The sequence below is a fragment of the Homalodisca vitripennis genome, chromosome 7 (assembly GCF_021130785.1).
Source record: "Homalodisca vitripennis isolate AUS2020 chromosome 7, UT_GWSS_2.1, whole genome shotgun sequence".
Classification (NCBI taxonomy): domain Eukaryota; kingdom Metazoa; phylum Arthropoda; class Insecta; order Hemiptera; family Cicadellidae; genus Homalodisca; species Homalodisca vitripennis.
In genome coordinates, this window is record NC_060213.1 from 144,960,237 (window position 1) to 144,983,017 (window position 22,781).

General features: G+C 38.0%; 1 protein-coding gene across 4 annotated transcripts in view; it reads left to right on the forward strand.

Annotated features, from left to right (window-relative positions):
• The window catches only part of LOC124366456 (BTB/POZ domain-containing protein 6-like), a 77,659-nt gene that overhangs the window by 17,530 nt on the left and 37,348 nt on the right, over positions 1-22,781 (forward strand). For all 4 annotated transcript variants that reach the window (XR_006922812.1, XM_046823026.1, XM_046823025.1 and 1 more), the window contains exon 3: positions 19,982-20,070. Coding sequence is in view for 2 of the 4 variants with exons in the window: in XM_046823025.1 (XP_046678981.1) it covers positions 19,982-20,070 (89 nt within the window). In the remaining 2 variants the exon portion in view is untranslated. The remainder of the gene's footprint in view (positions 1-19,981; positions 20,071-22,781) is intronic.

Genomic DNA, 22,781 nt, shown 5'->3' on the forward strand with positions numbered 1-22,781 from the left:
CAAAATGCGAGTGACTCCGGCCATCAGCGCGGACGATGTCGACGAAAGAAAAACATCCCTCGAGATAGTACCTATCAGTAAAATATCAAATTCTAGAGGGGCTGATCAGGAATATAAATTGAATTGTAATGGAAAGGCAATTATGTAAGGTGCAAAAAACTTAAATAATCATGTGATGCCTTGCAATCAGGATTCTGGAGAAAGATAAGATAACAGCAGATAAGATAACAGCAGATAAGATAACAGCAGATAAGATAACAGCAAGCACAGATCACAATACCTGGAAATGCTTGTTGATTGATGGAATGTTAGTTCTGTTACTCAACTACATCGTTTTATAACGTTCTAAGTTCATTGAAAAAAGTTTAAGCGTTGGGGGCATATAACATCCTTGTAAGTTTGTAATTTTGTAATTAAAGATTTGTTTTTTTCTTTCTATCATGTTTGTTTCTATAAATTTATACTTTTTTGTTCTTCATACTGGTGTGGTCGGTATAATCCCAAAGTACCTTTTAGACTATTGTGTACCCGTCAGTCGCACGATTGCTTAATTTTTAAGGTAAATAAGTTTTTCAGGTATCATTTGGGGTACACGGAAAAACATTGAAAAAACTTATTGAAATACATTTTTTATACGTACAGTTCTTGTTATACTTAGGAAGTTTAATGTAAAAAATTATGGTTTTTAGTTGTTATTATTGAAAAATTCGAAAGCAAATAAAAAAGTCTAGAAATAAGCCATGGTCATGAGCGCATTAACTAACATATGGTACTGAATAAAATTAATTGTTTTTAATCAAACCTTTGTGCACTGTTAAGCAAGACTGCAATAGCTCAAAAAAAAAAAACACAAATTGAGATAAAAGGCTGCACATATTTAATAAGTCCTTTGGTTTAGAACTGTATTAGTAGGTATTTTTCTTGTAAGTTGAACTTATAAGTAATTCTAGTAACTGCAATGTGACGTTTTTGAGTTGTGAAAACTGATAATTTTCAATGAAATCCAATTGTGTTTGCACTGGGAACAGTATTTAAGAACTGCCCTGTCAGGTTGGGTGGCGAGCACTGTTGGCTATGGGGTTTTCTCTCTTGAATTGACCTGTATGTTGCTGTTTTCACTCTACCAAATCCGAAGCTCTTTTTAGCTTACCAGTGTAATAGTGTATGGGTTGGGTTTTTTTTTAATTTTGAAAAATCCGAAATTGGATGTAAATGGCAATGTTTTATTTTGTTTTAAATATTAAAAATATAAACTATTACATAGATTTGTTTCACTTTTGAAGCAACAAAATACTATTATAAATGTTATGAAATAGTGGAAACAGAAATCCTACAGGTAAAAAACCAACTGTTTTCATTAAACATTTTTGACACAAACTATTCCTCAAAATGTTTTTTGTGTGTGATATTTTTTGGAGCACAAATTTTGCCTTATTTTCACAGGTTTTTCAGAAGAATTTGCTTCATTCTAGAGCAGGAACTCCACTCTGGTCACTGCACATGTACAGTCTGGTTTTTCTGTTCTTGTTCTGCTCATTATGGTGTCAGTATCAAATTCGTCAGCACCAATCAATAAATATTGTCAGATATTTCACTGCTATTTCCTGTTACAATTGTTCACCAATATTTGAGTCTACAGAGTGGCGCATAAATTAGTTTCCCCATAAATTGGGATATTTTGTTCTGATAGGTTGGTAACAATGTTAAGTCGGCAGCAACACAGAGTAAGTTCATTGTTGTCTGTTCCAGTGGCTAGTGTAAAGTGACGCTCTTTGCATCTGTTATTTGTTCGTGTGTGTTACAACCCAACAACGAGTTTACCTCCTTCAGTTGTAGTGGAAGCATAATAAAAATACTGCTATAATAATTAAAGAATTTAGTGGTAAATATCCAAGTGTCGTGATACCCACTCTACAATATATGCGGATGTTAAATAAGAAATTTTTAAACACAGGAAGCGTTTTAAACGTCCCGAATAGTACAAGCTTACCCAGCAGGGATCAATTCTGGCTGGTTTATACCTACCAGTTGAACCCACCACTGGGTACAGCAAAAACCGATGTGCCATTTCAATCTGGGCAACCTTATGCATGTCCAGTAGCACATCACTAACCGCAAATGTTGAGATTCTGGGGTTCATGGGCAATTCAATAGGTCTAGTCTACTGTGGAAGATGGCTGTTGGAGTTGGTGGGGTTTGTTCCCTTACCTCAGAGGCTCTTGTTAACCTCAACAAGGGTGTGCCACCCCCTGCCTACTTTGACTGGAGAGGCTGGTTCACAGCTGGCCTCCCTTCTTCCGGGATGACTTTGAGATGTAGTGCCCTAATTCTTCCTCATGGATCTCGATAGGAGGCGGCCCCTACTCCCTAACCTTACCCATCCTGAATATCCTATCACTCCGGAAGCAGCGCAAAGGTCCTTCAGGACTAAGTGCAATTTATAAGCTTCTTGTCCTAAGAGAACAAAAAAAAAACTTCCCGAAGTGTGGTCATCCACGATCAATTTGCAACGAAGAAAACCTGCAGACAGTTGCTCAAGCTTTTGTAGCCAGTCCCGGTAAATCGACCCATAAGGCATCTGCTGAACTAAAAATATCAAGAAGAAGCGTGTAAAGAATGTTAAAGCAATTAAAATTTAAGCCACACCGTCCATCTTTACTCCAACCGCTCCACATGGATGATTCTGATAGGCGATTTGAATTCTGTGAGGCAGTAATTATCCGCTCAGAGGATGATTCAAATTTCTTGTGATCAATTTTGTGGTGTGATGAGGCATGTTTCCAACTAAATTGACTCATTAATCTATAAAACTGCTTGTATTGGTCGGATGTAAATCCTTATAACGTAATCCAAGCAGAACTTAATGTGCCTAGTGTTATGGTATTGGGAGGTATCTCGAGTACTGCACTGATTGGTCCTTATTTTCTTCAATGAAATGTGTAACTCAGAAAGTTATTTAAGTTTTCTGCAAGAAGTAGTAGTTCCCAAGCTCAGAAATAATCCTGTTTTTAATATTAATTTTCTCATCTGCCAACAAGATGGTGTCCCAGCACATTTCGGTATACAAGTTCGAGATTTTTGAAATAACACATTTAATGAATGGATTGGTCGCCGTGGAACAATCGATTGGCCTGTGCGCTCGCCAGACCTTACCCCATGTGATTTTTTACTATGGGGTATTATAAAGGAGACTGTATATGCTTAAAAACCGCAAAATCTTGACGAATTCCATTAAGAATCATATATCCAAAAATATACGAGACGTCATTCCACAAGCTACTGAGAGTGAACTAATTACACTTCCCCATGAGACGTACATGGATGCTGTCAAAGGGATCACTAAAAACCTGGAGGAGAAGCAGAGCTCACCATCTCAACTACATCAGAAGTGCTGCAGTCACATGAGGAAAGAGACAGTCCAGTGCCAGTGTCTACCACAACTATAACAAGACTAGACAACAAAACACAAAACAGATGATTTTTTAGGGACACAGGTTCCACCCCCAGAGTTGCAACACAGAACTTAAACCTCTTCCAAAAAGTAAAACACAGACATAAAACAGACTACGTTCAGCATAGTCCACCAAAATGCTCAAACTGCAACAAATAAGTTAGATGAACTTGCTCTTCTATGTGAGGAACTAAAACCAGACATCTTCATAGTTTCAGAACATGGATTTACAAACGAAACAATACATTTTTTCAAAATTACTAACTTTGATCTGGCCCAATCCTTTCAGCGTCAATTTTATAAGGGAGGTGGAGTAGCAACTTTAGTACGAGATTGAAAGTCTGAGCCACTGAGGTTTAATGTAGGTATTGAATTATATTTTGAGATAGCTGGAGTTGAGGTCTGCTTGAGTTCTCTCGGTAGAATTGCCGTGGTTTGCTTTATACAGATCACCAAATGGCCAATTTGGTGTTTTTTTTTTAGGCTTGAGCGGCTTCTAAACTATCTCCTCAATAATTTTAATTATTTTGTTATAATGGGGGATATCAATATTAACCCGTCGAGAGCTGAATAAAAATTGCTATGTACGCATAATTATAGTATTTAATGCAAAAAAATTTTGTTATAATATTATGGTGTAATACGCTTTAGAATGACCTGGAATATGCAATATGAGCGTTAGTTGGGACTAAATAATTTTTTTACCTAATAGAGTGGCATATATACCTTGCGTATATACACGTCATTAGCCCTGAGTCACATTATTTTGTGCGTTTATACCCTACTATAATTTAGTTAGTTAGTACAGAAAGTGCTAATTGAATTCAAAACTTACTTTTATTTACAATTTTATAAAACATGAATTTATGACTCCACTCAGGCATATTTTTCATTAGTATGGTATGCCTCAAAACAGTTTTTCCGGGTGTAAATGAGGCTTTTCCTGACATGTTTTACAAAAGTACACTGTTTATTTTCTAATTTTTTTTTCTTGTCACATATGACACATCTGTTTCCTCTTAGGGCATTTCCCATAAAGTGTAGCCTTCCATCCAACCTCTTCATTTTTTGTTCACGAGCAGGACGTCCTGGACTGGTGCTCTGGTGGTTTGGCTCATGTGGTCAGTAACAAGCTGCTCAACTTATTTCATTCTAAAGTCCTTGTATTTCATAGGTTCTTTGCCATTCCTTTCCTGAACACTTTTGTATAGCAAATATGAATTTACAGTGGCTACTTCAACCAACCAGAAAAACATTTTTCGATACTATCTTTTTGTCCATGTCATGAATTGGTAGTTACTTATATAGTGGTCGGATCTATCCACACCGCCCATGTGTTTTGTATAGGCAATTAAAATATTCGGTTTAATTGTTGGCTCTTTAGAAGGATTTTTATTTGCCATTGCAGTCATGTCTAACTTGCTAGCTTTATTTTTGGTACTGAGGAGTGTCACTGGACTCTTATCTTTCCAGCATAATGCTGCTAAGTTTCCTTTTCTGAAAGCCCTAACATTCCCTCACTTCATTTTCTTTATCTCAATTTTGGGCATTCCTTTCCTGTTTTTTATGACAGTACCCGTCAAGAGAATGTTCTTTTTTAGCAACTCATTTGCGAGCTCAGGTCTATTGTAGTAGCGATCAACGTACAAATGATGACCTGATGGTGGATTTTGTGCATCCTTTACTAATGATTCACACAGACCTGTCACAGTTTGTGTAGTTTTCAGCAGTTTTGAGTGTGACAATATATCTGGTTTACCAAAGTATGGCTCGAAATAATAGATGTAACCAGTCTGAAAGTACAAATACTTTCAGCCCAAATTTGGTTGGCTTGGCTGGGTTGTAAACTTTGAATACCACCCTACCTTTGAACAAAATGGTACTCTCGTCATCGAAATTTTATGACCTGGATTGTAAAAAAGTTTAATATGAACTCTCGTTCTGCTAAATTTCTAGGAATACACCTAGATAAAGGGTTAACCTGGAAAGTTACATTGAAAATGTATGCGCTAAATTGGTAACTGGAATTTTTGTCCTTCGAAATTTATCAAAGTTTTCTACGTCTGATGTCTTAATGATGGCTTGCTATGGATTAGCCTAATATTTCCATACCTGTCGTACAGAATTTCTCTGTGGGGCAGTTGTGCCATATCAAACTTGGAAATAGTATTCAGATTGCAAAAAAAAGCTGTTCGAATCATCGCAAAATTGAACAATAGAGTCATGTCAAAGTGCCTACAGGGAGCTCAACTTGCTAACTCTACCCAGCTTGTATATTTTAGAGATTTCAATTTATTGTCGATTTCAGTATATATTGACACAGGGCAGTGATACAAGACAAGAGCTCGGGAGCACTTTTGAGCCCAACAGCATAGAACAGCAGCATTTGAACGCCTCCTTTCTCAAGTTGGGATCAAATTCATTAACAATCTCCCTGAAACACTAAATTTAGAAACAAATCCAAAAAAATTTAAAACCCAATTAAAACACTACCTGGTGTCTTGTGCTTTTTGCTCATTTAGCGAGTTCATGGAGCACACTTGGGATTCATATTCGCTGCGGTGTTGCAATCCTGGGGGTTGATCCCACGAATTATGAATTTTGTTTCTTTGTGTGTGTTTGAATGTGTGACTGCGTGCAACTGTATTGGAAAGTCAAGTGAATGGATTTAATTTTTAAGATAAATACTGTAAAAATTGGTATTAATGACTATTGCATTACAATGTAATATACGAGGGGGTACCCAAAAAAAACCAGAATTATTTTATAAAAATAATATATTATCAAATTTTTTACAATACGACCTTATCTCCTTCAAAATAATCTCCATTACAACTAATACACTTGTCCCAACGGTATTTCCATTGATCAAAACATTTTTTGTAGTCATCTTTAGAAATGGCTGCAAGCTCGAGCTTCGTTTTTTTCTTAACCTCTTCAACGCTGTCAAATCGTTGACCTTTCAAGCCTCTTTTCATGTGTGGAAATAAAAAAAAGTCGCATGGAGCGAGGTCAGGCGAGTAAGGTGCGTGGGGCAGCGGAACCATGCCGTTTTTGGCTAAAAATTGCCTAACTGAGATGGCTGTGTGTGCCGGTGCGTTGTCGTGGTGGAAGAACCAGTCTCCAGTCTGCCACAAATCGGGTCTTTTCTGGCGAACACTGTTGTGCAATCTTCTTAAAATCTCCAAATAAAATGTTTGGTTGACAGTCTGACCTGGAGGAACAAACTCAGAATGAACAATGCCTTTAGCATCAAAAAAGCAAATCAACATGGTTTTGATGTTTGATTTGACTTGCCGACATTTTTTTGGACGAGGTGAAGATGGCGACTTCCATTGGCTTGACTGTTGCTTCGTTTCTAGGTCATAACCATAGCACCATGACTCATCACCAGTAATTACCTTTTCCAGAAAATCGGGATCATTTTCGAGATGTTCTTTCAGAAGGCGGCAAGTTTCAACTCGATGTGCCTTTTGATGGTCAGTCAGAAGTCGAGGAACAAATTTGGCAGCAACCCTTTTCAGTCCTAAATCTCCTGTTAAAATTCGCTGAACCGAGCTCCAAGTTAACCCACTACTCTCTGATAGTTCCTCAATTGTCTGTCGACGGTGAGCACAAGTTCACGAATTTTCTCAACATTTTCGTCCGTTCCAGAGGTTGATGGACGTCCAGAACGAGGTTTGTCTTCAATCGACATGTCGCCATTTTTAAATCGAGTGAACCACTCGTAGACCTGAGTTTTCCCCATAGCATCATCTTTGTAAGCTGTATTCAACATTAAAATAGTTTCTGCAGCATTTTTACCAAGTAAAAAACAAAATTTCACAGCTGCACGTTGTTCACTTAAACTTGCCATGACAAAAAACGAAACAAGAACAAAACAGGGTTAGCGAAAACAGTCATGAACAAACAGAATGCAGTAGGACAACGGAACTGGGGTCACTGAGCTTGCAATGGGTTGCGCGACACACGCCTAGCGGCAGGAATGTGTACTACACGCTGCCGGCTGCCAGCAATACAATTCCGGTTACTTTTGGGTACCCCCTCGTATATTGTCAACACAATAAAATATATTGTATTCTATTCTATTCCATGTTTTTGTTTAAAAACTCCTCAAACCCCCTCTTGTAGAACTTGAGCTTGTGAAAGGAGGAGATTTTCTTCTCTTGCACTGTTCACTCCAGATAGGGTTTTGTAGGTTTCTATTACATCATGAAGTGTCTCCAGGGAGTATTTTATTTTCTCACTATCTGGGTAGGATGTTTGAGATTTTTTTGTGTCAGAGTGGCCCCCTTTTTTTCTTAGAGCCAGTAATGATCCATCTTCATATTGATGAGTAAATGGTGTCATTGGAAATGATGTTGGTTTGTCACCATCATCGTCTGTTTCGTCAGATTTCTTACTGATTTCTACCATTTGTTAGCAGGAATCAGCTCTCTGACTCTGCAACTTGTACAGATTCTGTTTTTTGGGTTTACTTTTTATGCCAGAATTAGGATTACCGACATGGAAATGGTTATTACTGAAAAGGCTTTATTTGTGGCTGATGTGTGCAGTGTGAGGTGAAGAGTGCTCAGGTGAAGAGTGCTCAGAAGGTATAGTTCTTTTGAGTTCATTACGACATTGATGGTGTCTGTTGTCTGGTAATATGTTCACAACTAGCTCAATTTGGTTCAGCCTTTTCTTTAATAACAATATTTATAACAAAAAAAAAAAAAAACCCAACATGGCCGACTAGTGCATAACAAGTGTTAATCAGCTCCAGGAAAAAGTGTTATTTTAGTTGTGAATTAGGACAAACCAACAAAAGTTCCTATTTCTCGTCAACACCACCAAGTACTGTGAGTCATATTAAACTAAGATACTTAAAAAATTACTTACCATTCTGAAGAAATATTAACATAACTCAGACACTCAAGAGCTCTGGCCTACTTTTAATAGGTTGTAACATCAAGATTTTATTATAAACAGATAAATCTTGCTAAGGAAAACTAAAAACATTTCTAAGCTACTAACTCATTAATAAGCTTAATTTATCACAGCTAAAAGAAAACAAATCATATACAGTGACGTCACAGAATTGCCATACACTCAATTGGTTTGGAACACGTCAACTGATCCAAACACACATCCAACTTCCACATCGCAAAGTGTTGACACACAGCTGTCTGGCCACCTGTAACTGGAGCACTGACCCAGACACTGTGTCAGCGCTGACCTACAGCAATTCAGCCAGCTACTCTAAGAATTATATTTATTTATAACAGTTTGCAATTCTTTAAATATAATAACTACTGGAAACAGACAAACCAGGATATAAAAAACTGAATCAGCTCATTTTCAGAGCACCTGACAACTCTTTAAATTAAATATAATAACTACTGGAAACAGACAAACCAGGATACAAAAAACTGATTTACTCAATTTTATAACAGTTGACAACTCTTTAAATATAACAACTACTGGAAACAGACAAACCAGGATATAAAAAACTGAAATCTGCTCATTTTTAGAACACCTGACAATTCTTAAAATAATAAACCATATATTGACAACTTCAAGATTTTAACTGAACCCTGACAACACTACAATAGCAATAAATATTGATTTTTATATTTATTACTATATTGACAAAAATTCTCAGATAAATACTTGTTTATTTATTCTTACCTGTTGACAATCCCTACTGCAACTCAGAAACTGCAATAACACCAAACATCTGTGCTGCATATTGCCACCACTAAATTGAAGGAGCAGAATCATTACTTCGCTGTTTTATCCGTTCACACAGCCCCACTGTAAAAAGGACACCAGATAATGCCAAACACCAGAGCAAAGGCTCGAAACTACCCCTGTGGAGAGTGTGGTATTGGGGTAAAATACTCCAGTATTTTATGCACACAGGCACCTGCAACCTCTGGTACCATGGTGGTTGTGTGAATCTTACAGAAAGACAAGTGACAAAACTCACAAAGAAAGAGATATCAAACTGGAAATGCAGAAACTGCAACATCTCTCCTCCATCCCCAACCAAAACCCTAACCAAGTTATGAATAATCTCCCAATACTAGACAACAACCCGAAATTAACCACTATACTTCACATAGACCGTGCACCACTATCAGGAGCAGAGGAAGTTTTCCCAAGGCACCGGTGAAGAAAACATTTCCAACCTAACATAAAAGAAAAGCTCTGCTGCTCCACCCCCAAAACACAAAGGGTTAACTGTGAGCAGTACCGGCCTAGCAAACAACTCATTAAATGTTAATGCATGAGATTCGAGGCGGAGCTGGCAGATACTTCAGAAAAGACAGAGAAAATGGAGCTAACTGAAGAAAAATATAGAAGCAAAGTCGAGAATTTACACCAAGAACTGGCAAAGTTACAGAGCCAGCTAGACAAGGAGAGAAAATAACCAAACAAAGCTCCAAGAATTTTTTGGGAAGAACAAGACAACAACCAACGCAAAACTTATTGACAATCTAGAGAAAACAATTTTTAACTTAGAAAAAACTATTAAAAGAACTCACTTCCAAATCGGAGTCAATAAAATCAGTAATCCCTCAAGCTACCAATCGGGACGTTGGTATTTCAAACATGCTCACATACAGGAGAGACTCTCTTACCATTGATAACAATTACCGAATTGACTGCCCTTAAAAGAAGGCAATATGAAAAACTGAGTGTGAAATACAAAAATTAAAAGAACAAGTTGGGAAAACTTGCTCTCAAACCCCAAATCCCCACAAAATGACATCACATCTAAGTCAGAAAAATAACTGCTCTAAATTTAATGTATCAAAAAAAATCTCCAAAAACAAAAAGAAGACTCAGTTCAGTGTAGCATTGCAAGTTGCCAAATGCAAGGAGGCTGCAACACCCCAAGGACAGGACTCAAGAAAACAACCAGGGCGACAAGCCTCTGAAACGAGTCCTCTGACTGACACCAACATCAGCAATGCCTGGGCCTTAAAATAACTTCAGCTTCCACATCTTCCCATATGATCTCAAGATCACCACCAGCTTTTAGCAAAAATCAGAAAAGAAGGAGAAAGTATCGAGGAGTTCTTCAACCGTCACATTGATGAGTACAAGGACAATATTAACATTTATAAAGACAAGGTAAAAAAATACGGCAAAACCCTCTGCATTATGTGAAACTGCCACCTCATATATGCCTAACCATCTCCTAACACAACCAGGACCTCAGACTCAAAACCTCTTCACAGGATGCGACCCACCAACTTGGACACTTTTTTAGACAAAACCAAAATCAAGTCCACAAGGACATAGCTGAGCCGAAATTAGCAACAGCACAAGAACCAAAAAATAAATCAAAATCCCCAAAATATAAATTCTTCCAAACCTAGAAATAAGCTCCAGAAACTTATGATTGCACACCAAAATATTGACGGCTTTCAGAACAAAACCGACAGACTTGCTCATTTTTCTCCACAACAACAAACCAGACTTACTAATACTTACTGAGCATGGCTTAAACAACGAAAAGCTGGAGAGCACTAGAATCCTTGGCTACAGACTTATAGGCAGCTTTAATAGACAACAACACAGAAAAGGTGGAGTGGCTGTCTTTGCAAACTTAAACCTTAAAAATAAAATTACAGTAATATCCTTATCAGGAACCACATCAGAACTTATATGTGAAACCATCCTTCTAAAAATTGAGATGAAACAAGGATTCTTGCCACCTTTTAGGTTTATACAGGCCACCTAGTAGCAACTTGGAAGAAGCATTAGATATTTTTATCATCTGAATTGGACAAAATATACATCTTTTAAAAACCGGTACTCGTAATAGGGGATGTCAATGTAGACAAACCTGGTGGCAAGCAAACGACAGAAGAAACTTGGACGATATGATTCAACGGCTATGGACTGAGCAGACTTCACCTACCCCCTACAAGAATAACCAGTCACAGCAAGACTTCTATAGATTTCATATGCACCAACATTAACGAAACTGAAATATCAACCAAGAGTGCTAAAAACAGGCCTCTCAGATCACACTGCCCCAGTTATGCTTTATCTCTACAAACATGACAAGCCCCACGCAGACACAATCATACAGAAGACAATTTAAAACACAAGAACCGTAGAAGAACTGAGGTATAATCTACAAACACAGGACTGGTCACAAGTTATGCTCACAGACAATGTGGATGCTGCTTATAAAGCTTTTCATGGGATCCTCCAATCTGCAATGAACATAGCCTGCCCTCTCAAAATAGTAAAACATAAAAGAAATCCCACCAAGAATATATGGGATGATGAAAGCCAGGCGCTAAAAAAACGCATACTTAGAGGCACTAAATCGAGAACACATTACGGGCCATCCTGACGACAAAAAAGAAACAGCCCAAAGGAAAAAATCCTACGACTTAAAACTAAAAACCCTAAGAAAACAGCTTAACTCCTCCTACATTGAAAGATCTAACAACAAATCAAAAGCCATGTGGAAAGTGATTAATAATGAAAGAAAAGAGGAGATTAGAAAAAACTCAACTTGAACGCTTAAACATACAGGACTACGCATCAGACTCTCCAATAGACATTGCCAATTACTTAAATAGGCTTCTTTGCTACAATTGCTGACAGAACACTTGATACCAAAGGAAATGAACAACGAACAACACACACAATAGAACCAAATTACATACCCCAAATACCAAGACTAATTTTCCAGGAGACAAATGAAATAGAAGTCGGAAACATCATAGACACCTTAAAATCAAAAACATCAACAGGAGACGATGAAATATCTTCTAAATTGGTCAAAACAATGCAAACATGAAATTATCACTCCACTAACAACTATTATAAACAAATCACTTTTTACAAGGGACTTTTCCAGCGGGTTGAAACTCGCAAAAATTTATCCAAAATATAAGACTGGAGCAACTGACGAAGCCACCAGTTATCGGCCAATCTCACTTATCTCCACTTTTTTTCCAAAATCCTGGAGCGAGTAGTGCTAACTAGACTACTGGACCATCTCTAACAGCACCACCTTCTTACTCCGAGACAACATGGTTTTGTAAAAGACAGATCTACAGCAACAGCACTGGTCCCAACTAATTGAAACCATCATTGATAAATTGGAAGCAGGATATATAGCCACAAGTATACTTTTGGACTTTACCAAGGCCTTCGATTGTCTAGACCACAAGCTCATTACAAAAAAAACTGCAAACTCTGGGAATCATTGACAAAGAAATAGACTGGTTCAAGAGCTACCTCAGCAATAGGACACAGATTGTGGAAATTACTTACACTACACACAACACGGTCAAAAAAGTAAAATCTGAACACTACCAGTAAGCAGAGGAGTGCCGCAAGGCTCTGTGCTTGGACCCGTCTTGTATATCCTTCTGACTAGCGACTTTCCAGAATACCTTCAAAACCATTGTGAAATGGTAATGTACGCCGATGATACAGCCCTTAATTGTAGCAAACAAAAACAAAGATCAACTAGACATTGACTCCTTTGTAGCTTTTAATATGGCTAAACAATATTGCAACCTAAATGATTTGGTTTTAAATGAATCAAAAACCCAACAACTAATTTTTACAGCTACTCAAAATAACTATCATGGTCTCCCAGAAGTAACTACAATAGAATTCGGAAAATATTTAGGACTCACCTTGGACCGAAATTTATCTTGGGGAACCACACATCAACCAGCTCTGTCAAAAACTAAATAGCAGTCTTTACGCAATAAGGAGAATTGCACAAATCAGCAACACTGAATGTAGCTATGACAGCATACTACTCGTTGTTTTGAATCTCACTTGAGATACGGCCTGATAGCCTGGGGAGGCACGACAATCTCAAATCTCCAAAGGGTACTGGTTCTACAAAAAAGGACAATTAGAGCTCTAAAAAGGACTAGGACCACTTGACACATGCCGAACAGCCTTCAAAGAACTGAGAATTTCTGACTGTAGTAGGACTCTACATCCAAGAGACAATCCTCTATACAATCAAATCAGGACAAGCAAGGACTGGAGACGGACACTCCTATAACACCAGACACAGGAGCAACTTTCTCCTAAATCAACATCATCTCAGCTTATTTGAGAGGAAAACCTTCTTATCGAGGAGCAATGTTCTTCAACATTCTACCCTGAATCCCTAAGAAGACTGCCAGAAAAGAACTTCAAAGCCTCCTTGAGAAACTGGCTACTGGAGCGACCAATTTACACAATCCAAGAATTTGTTCAATGTAGAACACACAATTTTTGACAAACACTAACTCATACACCAATTGTAACATAAACATGACTTTTGCCCTGTTCTCCAAGAATATGTGCAATAAAGAATATTCTATTCTATTCTATTCTATGTATGTTAAATAATAGGAATTGTGTTAAAGTATGATGGATGCTGTCATCAGAGGTTTGTTGAGGAATTGCACACTTATATGCACTTAAACTGGGAAGCCACTTCATATTGACTGTAGTCAGTCAGCTATGTTAATCAATGATAAACCTTTATTGCTAAAGATTTGTGAGTCGTAGTATGAAATGTTACAAAATCAAGGTCGACATTTCGAACAACTGCTATAACATTTTATGGTAATATGTAAGTAATTTCATATAATGAATTTGTTTTCTTGCCTAAAAGTGTGTTATTCAATTAACCTGTAACACCTTTAGATTTCTCTTCTGGGGAAACTGACATATGTGCTACCATGTATATTACTTTCAAGAGCTGATTCATAGTCACAATCAGTCATTGTTTTCTAATACATCTCTTATTACATCTGATTTATCATTCAGGTTATACAGTGCATTTATTTGTAGCATAAAACAAAAACAGTAAATTCACCAATAATCACATTCCAAACAAAACTAAAATACTTGGCTTATAATACCTTTAATTGCAATAGGTAACAAAACCCACAAGCTGCAAACAACTAGGTCCACACAGTATGTTTACAACTGTAACTCTATGGGTTTACAATTTTATGGATTGGCTACCTATAAAATAAAATATTAATTTTGTTCAGCAATTCTCAGTGATATTTCCTCAGCAACTAATCAGAATATTACTAAAATAAAATTTTGAATGGCCAGCTATGGTGGACGTCTGAGTGGAAGAGGAAATCATTATTGGCCAACAGTGCAGGCTATCTAACCTCAGGGGACAAAGCTAATAAATACTTATCCAAGCTGACACAAATAGCACCGGCCAGAAGTGCTGGCCATCCGAGTGGATGAGGAAATCATTATTGGCCAACAGTGCTGGCTATCTAACCTCAGGGGACAAAGCTAATAAATACTTATCCAAGCTGACACAAATAGCGCCGGCCAGAAGTGCTGGCCATCCGAGTGGATGAGGAAATCATTATTGGCCAATAGTGCTGGCTATCTAACCTCAGGGGTCAAAGCTAATAAATACTTATCCGAGCTGACACAAATGGTGCTGGCCAGAAGTGCTGGCCATCCGAGTGGATGAGGAAATCATTATTGGCCAATAGTGCTGGCTATCTAACCTCAGGGGTCAAAGCTAATAAATACTTATCCAAGCTGACACAAATAGCACCGGCCAGAAGTGCTGGCCATCCGAGTGGATGAGGAAATCATTATTGGCCAATAGTGCTGGCTATCTAACCTCAGGGGTCAAAGCTAATAAATATTTATCCGAGCTGACACATATGGCACCGGCCAGTAGTGCTGGCCATCTGAGTGGATGAGGAAATCATTATTGGCCATCCAACCTGAAAGGACATTTTATGATAGTAAGTTTGAGTTGTTAGATAAATAGCAGTGGCTAGAAGTGCTGGCTATCCAACTGAGAGGTCATTTGACAGTTAGCTTGTACAGTTGTTGGAAAAATAGCGGTGGCTAGAAGTACTGGCCATCCAACTGACAGGTCATTTGATAGTAAGCTCGTACAGTTCTTGGAAAAGTAGCGGTGGCTGGAAATGCTGGCCATCTTACTTGATAGATCATTTGATCGTAAGCTTGTACAATTGTTAGAAATTTAGCAGTGGCTAGAAATGCTGGTCATCCAACTGAGAGATCATTTGATCGTAAGCTTGTACAGTTGGAAATTTAGCAGTGGCTAGAAATGCTGGTCATCCAACTGAGAGATCATTTGATCGTAAGCTTGTACAGTTGGAAATTTAGCAGTGGCTAGAAATGCTGGTCATCCAACTGAGAGATCATTTGATCGTAAGCTTGTACAGTTGGAAATTTAGCAATGGCTAGAAATGCTGGTCATCCAACTGAGAGATCATTTGGTTGTAAGCTTGTACAGTTGTTGGAATGTAGCGGTGGCTAAAAGTGCTAGCCATCCGATCTGAGAGATCATTTCATAGTAAGCTTGAACTGTTGTTGGAAAAGTAGCGGTGGCTAGAAGTGCTGGCCATCCATTTGAGAGATCATTTCACAGTAAGCTTTAACAGTTGTTGGGAAAAGTAGCGGTTGCTAGAAGTGCTGGCCATCCAACTGAGAGATCATTTGACCGTAAGCTTGTACAGTTGTTGAAAAAGTAGCGATGGCTAGAAGTGCTGGCCATCCAACTGAGATATTATTTCACAGTAAGGTGTACTTGTTGTTTGTACTGAACCGACCTTGTGTACCGGCGAAATCATTGTCTCGTACCGATAGTTCGTTCACCGCTATATCTCTGACCCGCAATACTGAGCTGCAGTCTGCCCCACGGTAGCGCTGTGTTGGTATTTATTTGTTATCTTAGTATTTCCGAATTTGATACATGTATTTTCTAAACATCACAGAAAGGAAAGTTATTAGGTATACACAATGTTATGTCAACACATCGAAAGACACAGAGATATAAACTAAGGAGCTTAAGATGGTGATAGTGATAAATCTTCACCGAATTTCTCGCATATCGCTAGCGACGAAATACTAGAGCACCACAGCATTTCTTGCAAATACCGCTAGTGACGATAAAACGTCATCGTGGCACTTGGTGTAGGGATTAAATACAGTACTACAGTTGTCTATTTGGTTTGAAAATAGACTAGATAATCGGAAATTTTTGACCGGGAAAACCGGGAATTTGAAGAGGTCTTGAGTGGCCACCCTGTGACCCCAAGCCACTCACAAACCAGCTGATGTGACCCACCCTTTGTCAACTGATGACTCAAATTTCTTTTTGGAGAAAAAGTTTAAAGCTTGATCAAAATTATGTTTAAAAGTTTGCAAGAATATCCAATATATCTTATTGGAATCATTATATTGAATATCATAGATGGCGTGTCAAGTATGCTTTAAGCTTACTTTTAAATATTTTACTTTGTGTTACTTGTTTGATAGCAAGTGGAATGGATTTAAGAAATTTTGATCCAATGTATGTTGGTTTTTTGGGACAACAATTTATTGTATGGCAGGTTATTAAAATATAATTTTTATTGCGTGTATTATAAAAAGAAATTATATTGGTCATATCAGTATTTAAGTTTTAAAATTTAGAACACATAATCATATCCATTATATATTGTCTGTGGACAGTTAAAATATTCAATTCCTTAAAATATTTTCGCAGATTAATTTATTTTTAGTCCTAACATATTTTTTTTTCTGTATCCAGAGGACTTCTTCAAGATTATATTTTTTAGTAGCACCATACAAACATAGGCCACATGCAATATAAGAATGTATATAAGAGAAAGAGATATACAATAGAGTCTCGATAATTTTAGCTCCGGTAATCCGAGATTCCGTGTAATCCTAGGCACCTTAGAGAAAAAATATTGTACTTTGTTTGTTTAAATCAGTAAAACAGTCTGTATCGATCCTGAAGTGGAGTGCCCGAAATTTGTTTACAGCACGCTGTACACAAGTCAGCTATGAGTCGTTCAGTGCTTGTTTAAGAAGTGAAGACCAGCGGACAACAGCACCTGTCTGCTCAGATTTTTGCATTGTGAAAAATAGATCAGTGTCACTCTTTCTACCACTGTAACCGGTTCGAGTTTGTTTGCTATTGTTTTATGATTGTCAGGGGTTCAATTCACTGCGTTGAGTAGTGCGTGTGTTATCTCTTCGTGCATGTGTTGTTGCTAAGTGTGTGGATTACTTTATGTCGTTTTTGTGATTTTTAGCTAATTTAGTGCAAATGAGTGGAAAAGCGAAGAGAAAGTTTCTATCAAATAAAATCTCACAGCGTTGAAGAGGATTGATCAAGGAGGATCATTAAAGAAAAGAGCAGCTGATTATGGTGCATGAGAGACAACAGTAGGCGATTGGCGCAGAAACCAAAGTAAAATTGAACAGTTTTCTTGTGTTAAAAGTGTGCTGACATAATTGCATCCAACAGAAAATCGGAGAAAAAATCCAAGTATGAAAAAACAAGTTAAGTCCTTTTTCTCTGGTTCAGTTAACAACTTCAAAAAGGAAGCCCTATTTCAGGCCCGATCCTTCAGGAAAAATCTTTGTTTTTCCTAAACTAGCTAAAGTAAACCGGATTTTACTTTCAAGTGCAAGTTAGTTGGATCGTTAGAAAAAACTATACGGTATCAGGCAACTTGAAATATACGGTGAAAAATTGTATGCACATTCTGAAGTTGTTGGAGAGTTTTTTGAAAAGTTTCAACAGAAAATCAAAGATAAAAATCTTTGCACAACACATAACACAGTAAAACACAGATTTACAACTGTGACGAAACTGGACTGAATTTTAAGATATTACCCTCCAAGACCCTTGCCTCTAAAGAAGGAAAGGCAGCCCCAGGATGTAAAAAAATCAAAAGAGAGAGTTACAGTATTAGCTGCTGCAAATGCTAGTGGTGACCACAAATTAAAGCTGATGGTCATAGGTAAATCTGCAAAACCTCAGGCCTTATCTCAAAATATCTCAAAGTCTACTTTGCCCGTAACTTATACAAATTAAAAATGGATTGGACAAAACAGTTTTTAAGAAACGGTTCTTTAAAGACTTTGTGCCAGACACGAACAAATATTAAAAGAAACAGAATTTGCCTTTGAAAGCGATTTTGACGCTAGACAATGCTGGTTGCCACTCTGATGAAGAAGAACTCACTTGTGAGGGAATCCGTACTCTGTTTTGCCACCAAATGTCAGCCTATGGATCATTGCGTATTGGAAGCTATGAAAAAATATATATTGACATCATTTGTTGCAGTTTATGCTGCAAACAATGGAAGATGAAGAGACAATAAGCAATTTTCTCAAGAAAACTTGTACAATGAAATATGTGGTCTATTGGATAGCCGAGTCTTGGGATGAAGTTAAAGCAGACACAATCAACAAACCGTGGAACAATGTTTTGGAAAAAAGACACAAGCACAAATGATGAGAACAACCCAGATGTCGATTTGCCTTTAGCAGAACTTATAAAGAAGCTCCACGGGCTGTGATCGAATGGACACATAATAAGTGAAGTGGCCGAGTGGTTAAAAAATGATGAGCAACATGAAGTTACTTACCGATGATATATGAACCAGGTGACCCAGCGGAAGGAAGTGATGACGAGGATATGTGTGAAGAGGGTATGGCAGTGATGACTCACAAGGAAGGGCTGGTGGTGCTGGAAACAGCGCTTGCATACGTAGAACAACAATCGGAAGTGACTGCAGTCGATGCAGTGCTCCTCAGATGATGAAGAGAAATCGCAGAAAAAAAGAGATTGTCAATTTAAAGCAAATTACTTTGAAATAATTTTGTAAGTAAACCATGTATGCATACCAGATAAGTGAATCATGAATTATTTTTGTTACTGTTTACATTAAAATATGTCAAAAACGCCTTTTCCCCATTTATTCTGTGTAATCCGAGTTTCTCAAAATTCAATTTACCACCAGCCCCAATTACCTCAAATTATCAAGACTCTACTGTTATGATTTCTTTGGAATCATTTCTTTTCTTGTATAAAAAGTTATATGTTGTGTTGCACGTTAGGGTTGTTTTATAATTTATAAGAAATAGAAGCAAAGCATAGTGATTAGAAAAACCTATATTGAGAGTGAATGCATTACGTGGATGCTGATTGAAGCTAGTTAGTGTTGTCAATACTGGTGCTAGAATCTATCATTCATATTTAAAAAGGTAGGTTTATCAAATTTAAAAATAAATTACGTGAATTTTGTGTGTTAAAACAATTAGCTTTACAATTACTTTGTTCAAGCATTTTAAAATTAAAGTCACCTGCAACAAAAATTAAGCTTTAGGATCTTTTTTTTCTACAAAATTCTATTAAAGTCAAAACTGATTGAAAAAGAACTTAATCCATGCCATCCTTGTTCGATATTTATTTAACGACGTATAATTACTTAAAATGATACTTTTTACTTGAGAAATTAGTTTGACACCACAGCATTCTAATAACAACTCTCTACTGAACTTGGCAATATCATGTCTGGGCTTAACTGAATTTTCTATTTTCTAAATATTTGAAAGATGATTTCATATTGTATGTAGAAGTGTCCTTAACTATCTTCCATTTTTTTTTATGTAGCAATCATAATCCCATTTACAATTTTATGTTTGACATTTTGATGATGAGATGTTCTTATGTTCCAGCTAAGCAAGATTATGGAGATTTAATACGTTCTTATAGTTATCTGAACGACTGCTCTCTGAAGGTTGGCGACCCGAATCTTGGACAACCTGTAAGTACAGAACTTCTAACTTGTGGCAGTGTAAAGGATGAAAGGCTCTTTTGTTCCTTCTCATTTCTTGTCAGTACTGAGAAAAATTCATAGTTTTAGTCATTTTAGTATTTTTTAAATTTGGAAATCACAGTTAAAAGTGCCCTACCACCATTTCCCCAAAGAATACCTCAGTAGTAAGCTACTCATAAAAAAATTTAGTAACTACTCATATTATTGTAAGAAAAGTATTATACTTAGTTTAAACATTCTTTTTAAAGATGTTATTGGCGTAATCAAATTCAAAATTCAAAATGTTATATTTGTGAAGGAAACAGGATTTTTCCAGACATTTGTCATCGTTCAGTGAAACAAAAAATCAGTAACACTACATTTCGAGATCTGCAATCTGATCTCTTCTTTAGGTAAATAAATAATCTAACAATCAATTACAAACTAGGCTAACATAAAGATATCATATCATGGTGTTGTGATACGCCTAAGTGAGGAATCACAACCACCATGTTGTGTGTCAACTTTACTAACTCTCAAACATGCACTTAATAAAAAACTAAACACAACCCTAATGATTAAAACAGAACTACAGAATACAGGTCACAATACGTCTGCATTCATCGACCAACCGCCTACGACTGACCATAGGCCAATAGCAAATGGTGATCGTCACGGCAGAAACAAGATGGCGGCAATAAAAAAGAAGAGGGACAGGAATTGGTCCTTCTTAAAACTTCTTAAAGTTCTTGGAACTTCTTAAAACCATAATGTTACTCTGCATTGGTTTATTACAAATAGGCCTATCTAATAGTGTTTGATACTTTTGGTTTTCTTTTTAGTTCATTTTTTAGAATTGCAGGGTGTCCAGCAGCCTTGAAAATCGGGAAGAGCGGGAATTATGCTTGAATTTTACCTGCCTTGAAAAGGGCGGGAATTATGCTTGAATTTTGTAGAAAATCGGGAGTTTTGATTTTTTTTATACCGCTGCCGTTTCTAATGCAAGACGCCCACTGTGGACCGTCCCGGCCTTTTTGTCAAAATACACGCAATCAAATGGGACACCAGCCCACTGCGGGCGGCCCGGCCTTTTTGTGAAGTCTAAATACACGCAATGAAATGGAACACCCGCACACTGCGGGCGGCCCGGCCCGACCTTTTTTGTGAAGTCGAAATACACGCAATCAAATGGACACCCGCCCAACTGCGGGCGGCCCGGCCCGACCTTTTTGTGAAGTCGAAATACACGCAATGAAATGGACACCCGCACACTGCGGGCGGCCCGGCCCGGCCTTTTTGTGAAGTCGAAATACACGCAATCAAATGGACACCCGCCCACTGCGGTCCGGCCCGGCACAGCCCGGAAAGACTCGGCCCACACGGCACCCGAAGAGCCAACCGAGGCTGAAAAGGCCGGGCCAGTCGCAGTTGGTGGGTGTCCATTTGATTGCGTGTATTTCGACATCACAAAAAGGCCGGGCCGGCCGCAGTGGGCGGTGCTAGGCTGGAGTGAACCCGGCCCGGCCTTTTTGGGGAAGCCGGAAATACACGCAATCAAATGGACACCCACCAACTGCGACCGGCCCGGCACAGCCCGGAAAGACTCGGCCCACACGGCACCCGAAGAGAGCCAACCGAGGCTGGATAGGCCGGGCCGGCCGCAGTGGGCGGTGCTAGGCTGGAGTGAACCGGCCCGGCCTTTTTGTGAAGTCGAAAATACACGCAATCAAATGGACACCCACCAACTGCGACCGGCCCGGCAACAGCCCGGAAAGACTCGGCCCACACGGCACCGAAGAGCCAACCGAGGCTGGATAGGGCCGGGCCGGCCGCAGTGGGGCGGTGCTAGGCTGGAGTGAAACCCGGCTCGGCCTTTTGTGAAGTCGAAATACACGCAATCAAATGGACACCCACCAACTGCGACCGGCCCGGTCCAGCCCAGGCCGGGACCGGTCGCAGTGGGCGGGTTTTCATTTGATCGTATGCATTTTGACAGAGTATAAAAGTCCGGGCTGGGCTGGACCGGGCCGGTCGCAGTGGACGCCGTGCTCAACACAAATGAAGATATTGAAGCAACAGTTTCATTATGTTCACATCGATGTGAAATTGACAGGATACAAAGGAAATTTGGAAGTAACTCGCTCTCGTTGCAGTCGCCAAAAATGGCGTTGTAGTAGGTTTGACGAGAGATGGCATTTATATATGCTTGATGTTAAAGTAATTTGAAGAGTGGCTAAATAACCTACGCGACTATATATTGTATTTTATAATATTCGATGTTGAAGAGGTTACCAAATTCTTTGAAACATAGTGATGAATATTAAATGTTTCAAGTTAAGGTAATCGAAAAAACGTGATCATGTGATCAATTATGGTGTACAATTGGATGCCTATAGGATTTATTTTAAATTTATTTGAGATATATAATTAATACAACACTTTTTTAGTAATCTAGGTGTTTTATTTACCCTTGCTATACTATTAATGGTTGTTTTCATTTATAACTTATTGTCATAGCCTTATTTGTTTAAATTAATTTGTGCAATGAGTAAAGGTGCAATACATCGTTAGTAATTCAATTGTTAAAAAAGTTTTATAATTTCACACATGTTTTCTAAAAAACAGGGTTCACAAAATAAATTGTAAAAAGGGTTCAACATTTTTAACCCATGTTTTGGACTTTTTGAGTTTAATCCTTTTTTACAAAATGAATATTAATA